The 13,391-nt window shown below is 41.5% G+C and overlaps 2 protein-coding genes and 1 non-coding gene across 3 annotated transcripts; 1 reads left to right on the top strand and 2 right to left on the bottom strand.

The window, feature by feature from the left end:
• Positions 1 to 343: 343 nt before the first annotated feature.
• LOC142506008 (uncharacterized) lies at positions 344 to 1,879 on the bottom strand. The gene is made up of 5 exons (XM_075619148.1): positions 1,793 to 1,879; positions 1,410 to 1,502; positions 866 to 1,284; positions 572 to 713; positions 344 to 517 (listed from the first exon to the last, which is right to left on the bottom strand). The coding sequence occupies exons 1-5, from the start codon at positions 1,877 to 1,879 to the stop codon at positions 344 to 346; spliced, it is 915 nt and encodes a 304-aa protein (XP_075475263.1).
• Positions 1,880 to 4,353: 2,474 nt separating this feature from the next.
• LOC142505999 (uncharacterized) lies at positions 4,354 to 12,432 on the top strand. Its single transcript, XM_075619141.1, has 11 exons — positions 4,354 to 4,556; positions 5,715 to 5,754; positions 7,184 to 7,313; positions 7,572 to 8,456; positions 8,935 to 9,695; positions 10,329 to 10,981; positions 11,065 to 11,154; positions 11,298 to 11,391; positions 11,463 to 11,476; positions 11,700 to 11,887; positions 12,071 to 12,432. The coding sequence occupies exons 1-11, from the start codon at positions 4,354 to 4,356 to the stop codon at positions 12,430 to 12,432; spliced, it is 3,420 nt and encodes a 1,139-aa protein (XP_075475256.1).
• Positions 7,644 to 7,749, bottom strand: LOC142521223 (small nucleolar RNA R71). The gene has a single exon (XR_012814105.1). It is a non-coding gene; the product is annotated as a small nucleolar RNA R71 (small nucleolar RNA).
• Positions 12,433 to 13,391: the final 959 nt, after the last annotated feature.

The raw sequence follows: 13,391 nt of genomic DNA, 5'->3' as shown, positions 1-13,391 counted from the left end.
ACCGTAATAGAATAGAAGCCCTGAATAAACTTCCTGTAATATCCAGCAAATCCCAAGAAGCTACGGATCTCTATCACGCTCTTAAGTACTGGCCAATCTCTGACTGTCTCAACTTTATTGGGTTCGAACTCTATACCATCCCGAGATAAAATGTGGCTCGAGAATGCCACTCTGTCTAGCCAGAACTCGCTGGCGCGTTAGTCAAAACGAAGGGCATCACCAAGAACTCATAGTACCCATAACGTGTCCTGAATGTTGTCTTATGCACGTCAGAATCTCTTACTTTCAGCTGATGGTAATAGGATCGAAGATCTAACTTTGAAAATACTGATGCTCCCTGAAGCTAATCAAATAAATCATCGATCCTGGTCAGTGGATACTTGTTCTTGACTATGACACGGTTCAGCTCCCTGTAGTCAATGCAAAGCCGCATGCTGACATCTTTCTTCATAACAAATAGTACCGGTGCCCCCAATGGAGAAACGCCAGCGCGAATGAAACCCTTATCTAGCAAGTCCTGAATATGATACTTCAGTTCTTTCATCTCTACAGATGCTAGACGCTAGGGTACCTTAGATATAGGCACGGTACCTGGCATGAGCTCAATAGAAAAATCCACCTTCCTATCCGGTGGAAAGCCTAAACATTGTCGGGGTAAACACTGGTGAAGTCTCTGGCTACTTCGACCTCCTCTAGCCTCTGATTGGCTGGCTCTGACATTGTCACAATGCTGGCCAAAAAATCTTGGCAACCTCTCCTCGTGAGCTTCCTCTCATAGATGCAAGAAATGATGTGCGGCATCTGCTGATGTCTGGCTGCCTCAAATATAAATGGCTTATCGTTGGGCGGTCGGACAGATACTGACCTCCGTTGAAAATCTATGACAGCTCCGATAGACGAAAGCCAGTCAATACCCAGAATAATATCAAACTCTGGCAACGATAGCACAATCAAGTCCGTCTGCACCGCATTTTTCTGTAACCGGAGCTTTAATTTCTTCACTATCTTGGAGGTAAACATCTGATCCCCAGTTGGAATCGATACTCTGAATCTCAAATACATAGCCTCTAGTATGATTCCTAGTCGCTTGACAAAAGATTCATATATAAATGAATGTGTAGCTCTGGAATCTAGCAATACATACGTGGCTACACCTGAAATATATATCCTTCTGGTGATCAGCGTAGAATCTGGCTCCACCTCAGCCTCCTCGGCATGCATCACATATGCTCTGCCAGTAGTGGGGACCTTGTTCCTAAGGCAGTCTACCGCATTGTGACCCTCCTGCTCGCAAATGAAACACTTGAAGGTCCTCCACATGCACTTGTCGAATTGGAACTGTTGCAATATTTTCAAGGTTGCCTGTCCTCTGGCGCCTGCGCTGGTCTCTGGTACTGGGGCCTCCTAACCTGTCCCGGGGCTTCTGCTGCCCCTGCTGCCTCGGAGGCCCTGTAAACTGCTTTTTCTGTGGCTGGGAGCTGGAATGGCTCTGGGATCTCTTCCTGTGCATCTCAAAATCAATGTCCCTCAGGGTCTACTCCTCTTGAAAAGCAAAAGCGGTAGCCTCACCATAGCTCGCCGGTCTCATCAGCATAACGTCCCGGAGCAATGTAGGTCTCGAGCAATCCATAAAATGCCTAAGCTTCTGGGCGACAGTCTTTCGCAATAAAGAGAACAAAATGACATCCCATATCAAACTTCCTGATGAACTCTGCTACAGTAGATTCCCCCTATCGGAGACTCATGAACTCCCTCGTCAAGAAACCCCTGACATCTGCTGGAAATTACTTACCGTGAACACCTCCTTGAACTGATCCCAAGTGAGGGTGGCCCAGTTCAATCCATGCGCTGCTCCCTCCCACCAAAAGGGATGCATCATCTCTCAACATATAAGTGGCAGACATGACCCGGTCGCCTTCCATCATCTGCAAGTACTGGAAGTGTAGCTCCAAAGACCGAATCCAACCCTCCGCTACGAAAGGGTCAGTAGTACCCCCGAACTCCTTGGGGTTGAGCCGTTGAAACTACCCATAAATGTCTGTCTGAGGGAGAGGAGCCTGCTGCGCCTGCTCCAGAAGTCTAGCCATGCCCTCGAGAACTCGAGTAGCTGCATCCAATGGCGGTGGTGGTGGCGGAAAGCCTCTATCGCCTCCAAGAGTATCGTCATGACGATCTATGCTAGGGGCACGTCTGGGAGGCATGATATCTGAATACAATCCAAATTCTAAACGTAACCTATCATGGAATTTAATCTAGTTTCAAAACATTTAATCCTTAAATCATAAAAGAACCTAAACATGTTTTGAAAATCGCTGTAAAATATTCATCATGCAGTCATGCAGGTGATAGAAAAAAACTATCTAAATCATTTAAAACATAAAAGCTTACAGACTTGAGGCTTAAAGACTGAACTGCAGAAGCTGGTGGTGGCACAACCCTACACAGTACCCTTGCTCTGATACCAACTGAAGCATCTAATACTTAAAAATGCTAAAAAAAAGTTTGACAAGCTCAATTTTCGAAATTCTTAAAATTATGCATGCATGAAATACTGCTGAAAAATACGTCTTTTAAAAATAATTGTAATCATATAGCAGATAAAATTCCGAAGTTTAAAAATTATCGTCAACTCGTCCATCCTAGATGTAGGAAAACATAAAATAACTAAAAATTCTTGTAATCATCAACATGTCAAAACAAAGCGTATAAAAATGATCATGTCTACTCCTAACTCAAAAACATGATGAGTAGAAAATGTGGTCATCGGGTTCATGTGCCCACATCCAGCCCTGCCGACTCAGACCTCGGCACCTCCAGCCTGCTCATCAACATGCTCACCTGCATCATTCACACCTAGTGAGTCTAAAGACTCAACACACCTATAACGTTATATCGAATACATATACATAACATGTAACAATGAAAAATACTGTAAGCAACATACATTTCATAAACTTAAAAGCATAACATAAACATGTTGTATAAAATAATAACCTGTCAAAACATGTTTAAACATAACATCATATACGTATACATTTTCTTTAATTGAATTCAGTTCATTATTTGTGACTTTCATATCAGCTCTATTCGATGGATCCATCTATATAACCGCGGTACCCGGCAGCAGGGACATCAGCGACAGCATTACCCGTCCACTGAGCCTTGGCCTCAGCTCATAATATCTCATATAATCGTATTAGTCACAACTAACTCTCATCCTCCAAAATGTGTCATAATATTCATCACTTAATAAAATCATGCATATACGTAAATTTTTCTTAAAATCAAGCATGCAACGTATTTTCATAATTTCATAAATTCATATTCGTGATACATAAATATTTAAATATAACATTTTAAATTATGCTCAGGGCGTTTCCAGGGCTAAAAACTCGACACGAGTGCAAAATAACCATTTTGCCCCTTGAAACCCAAAATGACCATTTTACCCCTGGACCTCAAAAATTTAACTCGAAGCTTACCAAACTCCTTAAAACACCTCCAAACATATTTAAAAATATTTTTTTATATGTAAACTCAAGCCCGTATCAAAACTAAATCGATTCGTTTTAAAACTTGGATCGGAGTCCCGGTTTTAACCCGAGTCAACCAGAAATTTAATCAAATTTCTCAATTCAAACCATGACTTTACCCTACTTCACCAGCCCCTAAACCAATTATTTCAGACCTTTTATGATCCCCAAACCAAAATCGAAAGTTGTTGGAATTTAGTTGCACAAACAAGCCTTAACCCTAGTCGCGACTTTGGACCGAACCAACGACCCTACACCTAACCAGCTTGAACCAACCCCGAACCAGCCCCTTCTAGACCACCCTAGGACCCTCCTGGACCAAACCATCTCGAGGACTCAGCCTCATGCACGCCACAAACGCACGCACGCCCGAGGTTCAACCAAGGCGCTCAACCCGCGACCAATCTCCCCCCATCACGATATATCGGCTTCATGGCTGGTTCCAGCAGTGGTCGAGCCTTCCTAGGCCATGTCTCATACTCACCAGGGTCTGGTCCACGGCTTGGTTCAGACCTTGCACCGTCAGCTCATCCCATCGCTCGATCTACGCCAGAGACGAGCCAATCCTGCGATACAACACCCCTCGGTCCTCAGCTTAACACGACTAACCCTCGACTCCAGCCTCATGACAACGCCTTACCACCATGTACAAACCCTTAGCCTCAAAAACTCGGCAACCCCTTGCACCAATACATGAAAACATGAGCATGTGTCATGAAGAAATGCAATTTTCATGTCAAACTTGTATAAAAACATGATCACAAGGTAGATTAAAAGTTTTTTATGCATTTACATAAAATTTAGCATAATATTGGCGTTAATGAAGAAAAAAATAAGATACATACGTGCCTTAATGTTTTTACGCTTGAAAACTCGAGGATACGCGCGTCGGACTAGCACCGGAAGATCGGGGAAGAAGCTTGCTTTGAAAATTTGTGGAGGAACCGAGGGGCTGCTTAAGAAAGGTTCGAAAATGGCTGCTGATGGAGGGGAGGGGCAGCCACTTAGTGTGTTAGGTTTAAGGTTGCTAGGGTAGTGTGTAAATAAAATTACAAAGCACTAATGGGCTCTAAATTAAATTTTAAAAGGATTAAAAGGGTTTCGAGCCCATTAAGCATTAAAATAGAACCATCAAACCCGATAACACTCTCGAAAAATATATTTTTTTAGGTACAATTTTTAAAATATTGCCCGAGCCCTCAAAAAGTTCCTCGATTCGCTAAATTTTGCCTACCGGTTAAAAATATGATCCGACGAGTAAAAATACCCACCAAAGCCCAATTTTCGAAATATCCATTTAAAATACCTCATATTAATCAATTAAAATTAATTATTTAATAAAAATATTTTTTCTGATTATCCCAAGTTTCCGTTACTCGTTCGACCGCGAAATACAACTTAAAATCCTAATGCATGAAACTTTAAAATAATCATGAAATAAATTCCAACCATGCATTAATCATGCATTAAATGGATAAAAATCCTACACATATTTTAAATTAAACCCTAGATTTCATACATTTAGGTTACGTAGTTCGAATTTCCTAGACCTTAGATTCTCTCAATTTAGAATACTATCGAGTCATTAGAAGCCTGATGTACTTAATGAGTTGCACAAGACCAGACATAGAATTTTCCGCAAGCAAGCTGATTAGATTCATGAGTAATCCAGGAGCGGAACATTGGAAAACAATTATGAGATTGCTGAGATATTTAAGGTATACCCATGACTATGGGTTGCACTTTTCTAGATTTTTTACTGTTATTGAAGGATACAGTAATGCGAACCGAATATCTGATGATAGATGTCGTTTTTTCATATCAAATTATGTTAATTTTAATCCATTATCGTATAATTTTATGGTATCGAGTCTGCATTTTTCTATTTTGTTCATAATTTTTGCATATTGTTTGCCCCTCATATATTTCAGTTGATTTGTAGGTGGGTTTGCTAAAAAGAAGTGAATAATTGGCCAAAGTGCGAGAAGAGTGCACTAGGACATGTGTTTTACCCATCCCAGAGCACAAGAGAGCAATGATACGTATGGTTTTTACGTGTTTTATTGCATTAGGTCGTGTGTGTTTGCATTTTGCATGCATACATTTCGTTTACATTTGGTTCATTTTAGAGTAAAGCATATGCATTTGATCATTTCTCACTTGTGCATGACGAATTTGCAGGAAAAATGGCCGGAAAACTAAAATCGGAGCCAAGTGCCAAGTAAAGTTGATGATGTCCAGAAGGTATGGCGCTCGGGCGGTAGTTTTCTACCGCCCGGGCGCGAGATTGATCTTCCAAAGAGGCAAAGTACAGAGAGTTCGGCGCTCGGGCGGTAACTTTCTACCGTCCGAGCGCGAGATGCCACAAGCCCCAAGCAGATTACAGTAGATGTGGCGCTCGAGCGGTAATATTCTACCGCCCGAGCGTCGTTAATTTTTGGAAAAAATTCATAGCCGATTCCTTTCCTTATGTGCTGAATGGGGATGATATAAAAAGGTAGGTTGGACGTTTTAGAGGGCATTAAGACGAGATTTCAGAGCCGCCACAAGCTTTGGAGAGCTTTTGCGCTTGGATGGAAGATTTGAATATTCCCGGGCATCGCTTTTCGTGTTTTTCGTCACTTCTAGTATTTCTTATTTAGTTTTTGTCACTTGAACTTAATTTTATTGATTTTAATCATGAATTCTAGTAGCTAAACTTTAATATTTGTTATGATTTAAGGGGAGCCTACCCCAAACTTTGATTTGAATTAATTTTTATTCGATTGTTGCGTAATTCTTGATTATACTATTGTTTTTCTTCGTGTTGTTAGAGCGTAGCTAACTTTAACAACATTTTTATATTGCGAGTGAGTTCGAGAGAATAACTTGTGATAGGAACTAGTAGTATAATCCGTGGATCTGCAATTTACATAGACATATGAAATTGGATACGCGCCGATAATCATAGTCCTTAGGGTCGAAAACTAGGGGATTTCATAAATCGACATGCGATTCACTCTTGATAAATAATTAAAGACATTTAATTACTTCATTGAGTCGAATTAGTTTGGCATAGCTCGAGAGAGTGTGTTCAATTGTAAAAGAAATCCTGTCGGAAGCATATAATCATTATCGAACGAATTAATTAATTAACGAGGGGTAGGTGAACCAAAATTCCCAACAAATTCATTTCTCATTGAATTTTACTCAAAATTTTAGATATTAATTCTCATTCATTACTTATTAAAGCATTTTATTTACATCTTTCTTTGAGCATAGTAGTATTAATTACTCAATCAAATTTTCGTTGCTAAAGATCTCATAACTGAAAAGAATAATTGTTAAATACAGTCCTCAGTGGAACGATACTCGTACTCACTTACATTATACTATTACTTGACATCGTGCACTTGCGATTAATTTTCGAGCTTACAAAACCATATTTTTATTGGGGATTTTACTGTGCAAGTTTTGCTCGATCAAGTTTTTGGCGCCGTTGCCGGGGACAGTTAATCTACAATTTCATTTTTAGTCAATTTCTTTAGCGTTATTTTATTTTTCTTTAGCTAACACTCCTTATTTTATTCCAGATATCTTGTCTAGTGCATGCCAAAGTCACTTGACGTGGAGCTTGAGTTTGATCCTGAAATCGAAAGAACTTTCCGCAGGAGAAGCAGAGACTAAAAGAACTGATGGAGAGGCAGTTGAATGATCAAGAGGAGGAGCGTCGTGAAGATAGACATGTGGAGATACCGCGCCGCATACCCATGCTGGAATATGCCCAACCTTCTTTGGAGGGTGCACGCCCTAGCATTGTGAGGCCTATCGTGCGGGCAAATCACTTTGAAATCAAGCCAGTCATAATCCAGATGATTCAGAACACAGTCCAATTTGGAAGAACTGCAGTAGATGACCCAAACACGCACATCGCGGATTTTCTAGAAATTTTCGATACTTTTAAATTCAATGGAGTTTCTGATGATGCTGTTAGGTTGCGTTTATTTCCTTTCTCCTTACGTGATAAAGCTAAAGCGTGGTTAAATTGTTTGCCTGTAGGTTCGATCGCTACATGGGAGGACATGGCGAAAGCATTTGTCATCAAATACTTCCCTCCCTCCAAGACCATGAAGCTGCGGGCAGACATTACAACATTTGCTCAATTCGATCAGGAATCTTTATATGAGGCATGGGAACGCTTCAAGGATCTACTACGAAGATGCCCACATCACGAGTTACCACTTGGGTTAGTCGTTCAAACATTTTATTATGGTTTGCTTACTCCTAACCGTACTATGATAGATGCTGCTGCTTGTGGAAACCTGTTGAGAAAAACCGCGGAGGAAGGATATGAATTGTTAGAGGAGATGGCTGCTAGCAGCTATCACCCTCAATCTGAAAGAAACAACCAGCGGAAGAGTGCAGGAGTTCACCAGGTAACTGATTTTTCTGCTATTATTGCACAACTTGATGCTTTAAACAGGAAACTAGACAGCTTGAATGTGGGTGGCACGGCGATGCGTCTTCAAGAGATATTCTGTGACAAGTGTGGAGGGGAACACTACGCGAAGGACTATCAAGATGACAATCCATTTTATGTGCAAGAAGGGGCACCAATAAATAAAGTAGGGGTCCAAAACCGCCCAAGGAATGACCCGTATTCGAACACATACAATCCGGGGTGGAGGCAACACCCAAACTTCTCCTGGGGTGGTCAAAACAGCCAGAATAAACCACAAGGAGGACAATCATATGGGAAACAACCGATGTACAGATCCGATCCTCCTAGAGAAGAGAAGTCCAATTTGGAGCAGATGATGTCTAAGTTCATCTCGTCTACCGAGAATAGACTACAGAATCAGGATGCATCGATAAAGGGGCTTGAGAATCAAATTGGGCAGTTGGCAAAAATGATCACAAACAGAGAGCCGAGCACCTTGCCAAGTAACACAGAGACAAATCCAAAAGAGCAAGTGAAGGCCATCGAGTTGAAGAGTGGAAAAGTTTTAGAGTCAAGAGAAAAAAAAGAGAACTCAAAAATCGGATGAACACCCTGAACCATCCAAAGGTAAGTCCTCTAACTCTACACCATCACCCACTGCACAACCTAAAATTGTTATTCCCCCACCTTTTCCTACAGCACTGAAAAAAGCAAGACTAGATGCACAATTCGGTAAGTTTCTTGAGATATTCAAAAAATTGCATATCAATATTCCTTTTGCCGATGCCTTGATGCAAATGCCTAGTTATGCTAAGTTTTTGAAAGATATATTAGCGAATAAGAGGAAGTTGGAGGATCACATGACAGTGAGTCTTACTGAAAATTGTTCTGCTTTGGTGCAAAACAAGATCCCACCGAAACTTAAGGATCCAGGGAGTTTCTCTATTCCTTGCACGATTGGAGATTTTGTTTTTCATAAAGCGTTATGTGATCTTGGTGCAAGTATTAACCTGATGCCTCTTTCTGTGTTTAGGAAACTTGGATTGGGAGAACCTAAGCCGACGCGGATGTCCTTACAACTAGCTGACAGATCCGTCAAGTACCCCCGCGGATTGATTGAGGATGTACTAGTGAAAGTGGACAAATTTATTTTCCCTGTGGATTTTGTGGTACTTGACATGGAGGAAGACATAGAGATGCCCTTGATTCTTGGGAGACCATTCCTTGCGACTGGCAAGGCCCTGATTGATGTTCAAGAAGGGAAGTTGAGATTAAGAGTGGGCGAGGAAGAGATAACTTTTGATGTTTTTAATGCACTTAAGCACACACTGCACTCTGATAGTTGTTATAGAATTGATGCTGTTGATGCTCTTGTTTCTGACTATGTGCAGGATGCTCTTGGGGACCCTTTGGAAGCCACCCTCACAACTGAATTGGAGGATGACGACTTGGACGAAGAAAAAGCTGAAATAGTAGCATACTTCAATGCCAACCCTCCATGGAGAAGGCCGATGAGGATGAAACTGGAAGATCTGGGAGAGCACAGAGATTTGACCCCTCCAAAGTCAAGCATCGAGGAACCACCGACGCTTGAACTAAAACCCTTACCTCCGCACCTGAAGTACATATTTCTAGGTAAGAATAACACTTTGCCTGTCATTATTTCTGCTGCTTTGACAGATGCTATGGAGGAAAAATTGTTGCAAGTTCTCAAGGAGCACAAAAGAGCATTCGCCTGGAAGGTAGCAGACATAAAGGGAATCAGTCCATCGATATGCATGCATAAAATTTTGATGGAAGAAAAGTACTCACCCCTCGTGCAACCTCAAAGACGACTAAATCCAAAGATGCAAGAGGTAGTGAAGGCTGAAACTATTAAGCTTCTCGATTCAGGTATTATCTACCCCATTTCAGATAGTGCGTGGGTAAGTCCGGTTCAATGTGTGCCTAAGAAAGGAGGGATTACGGTGATCACCAATGAAAAGAATGAACTTATTCCCACAAGAACTGTTACGGGGTGGAGAGTGTGCATTGACTATAGGAAACTGAATGATGCCACCTGTAATGACCATTTCCCCCTTCTCTTTATTGATCAAATGCTGGAGAGATTAGCGGGGCATGAATTTTATTGTTTTCTAGATGGGTATTCGGGGTATAATCAAATCACTATTGCACCTGAGGACCAAGAGAAATCCACTTTCACTTGCCCTTATGGCAATTTTGCTTTTCGTCGTATGCCTTTTGGTCTTTGTAATGCACCTGCTACATTTCAGCGCTGTATGACTTCTATATTCCATGATATGATTGAAATCTTTCTTGAAATATTTATGCATGATTTTTCTATCTTTGGTGCAACGTTTGATGAGTGTTTGCAGAATTTGAGATCCGTGTTGAGAAGATGCGAGGAGACGAACTTGGTGCTCAATTGGGAAAAGTGCCATTTCATGGTACAAAAGGGAATTGTTTTAGGGCACAAGGTTTCGGAAAAAGGAATTGAGGTGGACAAAGCTAAAATTGAAGTAATAAAGAACCTACCACCACCGGCCTCGATAAAGGGAGTTAGAAGTTTTTTTGGCCACGCCGGCTTTTATCGGCGTTTTATCAAAGATTTCTCTAAAATTTCAAAACCTCTATCTTCCCTACTTATGAAAGATGTGCCTTTTGATTTTCATTCTGACTGTTTACAGGCATACGAGGATTTGAAGGAGCGCTTGGTGACAGCTCCTGTCTTGGTGGCACCAGATTGGGATCTACCTTTCGAGATCATGTGCGACGCCAGTGACACTGCGGTGGGAGATGTGCTTGGCCAGCGACAAAACAAGGTATTTCATACAATTTACTACGCAAGTAAGACCTTAGATGAGGCTCATTTGAATTATGCAACAACTGAAAAGGAATTACTTGCAGTAGTATTTGCACTTGACAAATTTCATGCATATCTTGTTTTGTCAAAAGTCATTATTTACACAGACCACTCTGCACTAAAATATTTGCTTGCTAAAAAAGATGCAAAACCACGCTTACTTCGGTGGATCTTACTTTTACAAGAGTTTGACTTAGAAATCAAGATAAAAAAGGTGTTGAGAATGTGGTTGCGGATCACTTGTCTAGGTTAGAATTCGTCAGTGATGATTGTGTGAATGATGCTATTAATGATTGGTTTCCTGATGAGCAACTGTTTGAGGTGAAAAATTGTCCATGGTATGCAAATTTTCTTGTTACAGGCTCACCCCCCCCCCAAATTTAACTTTTCACCAAAGAAAAAAAAAAATTTCGGGCGTGAAATATTATTTTTGGGAAGAACCGTTTTTGTTCAAAATTTGTGCAGATGCCATGATAAGAAGGTGTGTTGCAGAGGAAGAGTTCGGTCAAATTCTCAATCACTGTCATGACCGTGAGGTAGGTGGTCATTTTGGATCAACAAGGACGGCGTCTAAGGTACTTGAATGTGGTTTTTATTGGCCATCCCTTTTTAAAGATGCTCGTTCTTATGTGCTCGCATGTGATAGATGCCAACGGACAGGTAACATTTCTAACCGTCATGAAATGCCATTGAATAATATTCTTGAGTGTGAGGTTTTTGATGTATGGAGAATAGATTTCATGGGACCGTTTCCCAGTTCGTTCACGAAAAAATATATTTTGGTTGCGGTTGACTAGGTGTCTAAGTGGGTAGAGGCAGAAGCATTCGCCACTAATGATGCTCAAGTGGTCTTAAAATTTTTAAAGAAAAATATTTTTAACAGATTCGGAACACCACGAGCAATCATCAGTGATGGTGGCACTCATTTTTGCAACAAACTATTTGAAAAACTCTTGAGCAAGTACGGTGTCACACATAATATCTCTACCCCTTATCACCCCCAGACAAGTGGTCAAGTTGAGGTGTCTAATCGAGAAATCAAGCGAATTCTGGAAAAAGTGGTGGGTGTCAGTAGGAAGGATTGGTCGATGAGGTTAGATGATGCTCTTTGGGCATATAGGACTGCTTTCAAAACACCTATAGGCACAACACCGTACAGATTATTGTTTGGTAAAGCATGTCACTTACCTGTAGAGTTAGAGCATCGGGCATATTGGGCAACAAAAGCACTAAACTTTAATTTTACTGATGCAGGTGAACGACGTTTGCTTCAACTAGATCAGTTGGAGGAATTCCGAAATCTGGCATATGATCTCGCACTGTCCTACAAAGAAAAGACAAAGAGGGCTCATGACAGGCGAATCATCGAAAGGGAATTCCAAGAAGGAGAAAATGTCCTGCTCTATAACTCCCGGTTGAGACTGTTTCCAGGAAAACTGAAGTCACGATGGTCCGGTCCATTCGTGATTTCGAAAGTATACTCATCGGGAGCTGTAGAATTGAAAGATGGAAAGGATGGGACATTAACGGTCAATGCCCAGCGCCTGAAGCACTACATGGGTGGCACCGTTGAGCCACAACTTGGAATCACCCGGTTCCAAGACAATTCGAACTGAGACCGGCCGACAGTCTAGCTCTCGACTGAAAATTGAGAACTTACTTTTCTTTCCCTTCTCTTGCATTTGACTTAATTTTTCTTTCGTGTCAATTTACTTATTTTCCTTTGCTGTTGTTTCGTTTTCATTTAATTTAAAAAAATAATAATAATAAAATAAAAAAATAAAAAATAAAATTTTTAAACGATTTTGGCCAGAAAGGCTGGCGCTCGAGCGGTAATTTTATACCGCCCGAGCGCGAACGCTTGCCTCGGGATGAAAACTTCAGAGAGGCTGGCGCTCGAGCGCTAGTTTTCTACCGCTCGAGCGCGCCTGCGTTTAAAGACGCGAATTCCCCTTTCCCCTTTCATTCTGCGAAAACAATTTTCTCCCCAAATCCCTAACTCTACCTCACCCCCTTTTCGATTTTGTGGTGCAAGAGCTTCAATCCCGACTCGAATCCTCGGCAAGGTGGAACAATCGTCTTAGGAGAACAAGAATCTTCATCACTCCGGTTCATACACCATCTCCATCTTCAACCACCATGGCTCCGAAGAAACAAAGAGGTAACCCCGGTTCTTCCTCTTCCTCTTCTTCGTTTGATAGAACACGCTTTGTAAGTGAGGCGGCTCGGAATAGATATGATCATGCAAAGATTCACAGAAACCCCATTCCTGAGAGGGGATTTCGTCGTACCTTTGAGGATAGATGCATGCCACCTCTTGTGGAGTTGGAAAGAAGAGGATGGGAAAAATTTAGCGAGCAACCTAAGGCGGCTGTGGTGTCTGTGGTTAGGGAATTCTACGCTAATGCCGTTGAACGAACTGATAGTAGGGCATTTGTTAGAGGACGGTTTGTGCCGTTTGATTCTGCCACGATTAACGCTCTCTTAGAAACGGCCGAGGTCGATGACTCTAATTTCCAGGCGTTGGTGGTTGATCCCAACTACAACTTGATTATCGAGACTCTTTGCCATCCGG

Source organism: Primulina tabacum, chromosome 1 (genome assembly GCF_025594145.1).
Source record: "Primulina tabacum isolate GXHZ01 chromosome 1, ASM2559414v2, whole genome shotgun sequence".
NCBI lineage: Eukaryota > Viridiplantae > Streptophyta > Magnoliopsida > Lamiales > Gesneriaceae > Primulina > Primulina tabacum.
This window is presented reverse-complemented; position numbering and strand designations above follow the sequence as displayed.

What these genes read in the sequence shown, in the direction of transcription:
- LOC142506008 (XM_075619148.1), bottom strand. Translation starts at nt 1,879, where the DNA reads ATGATGCATCCCTTTTGGTGGGAGGGAGCAGCGCATGGATTGAACTGG. An exon ending in AGTTCAAGGAGGTGTTCACG is followed by an intron (nt 1,503 to 1,792) that starts GTAAGTAATTTC and finishes TGAGATGCACAG; the next exon opens with GAAGAGATCCCAGAGCCATT. An exon ending in CAGCAGAAGCCCCGGGACAG is followed by an intron (nt 1,285 to 1,409) that starts GTTAGGAGGCCC and finishes ATTTGCGAGCAG; the next exon opens with GAGGGTCACAATGCGGTAGA.
- LOC142505999 (XM_075619141.1), top strand. Translation starts at nt 4,354, where the DNA reads ATGAAGAAAAAAATAAGATACATACGTGCCTTAATGTTTTTACGCTTG. An exon ending in TGCCCAACCTTCTTTGGAGG is followed by an intron (nt 7,314 to 7,571) that starts GTGCACGCCCTA and finishes GTTTGCCTGTAG; the next exon opens with GTTCGATCGCTACATGGGAG. An exon ending in AGAGCCGAGCACCTTGCCAA is followed by an intron (nt 8,457 to 8,934) that starts GTAACACAGAGA and finishes TTTTTCATAAAG; the next exon opens with CGTTATGTGATCTTGGTGCA.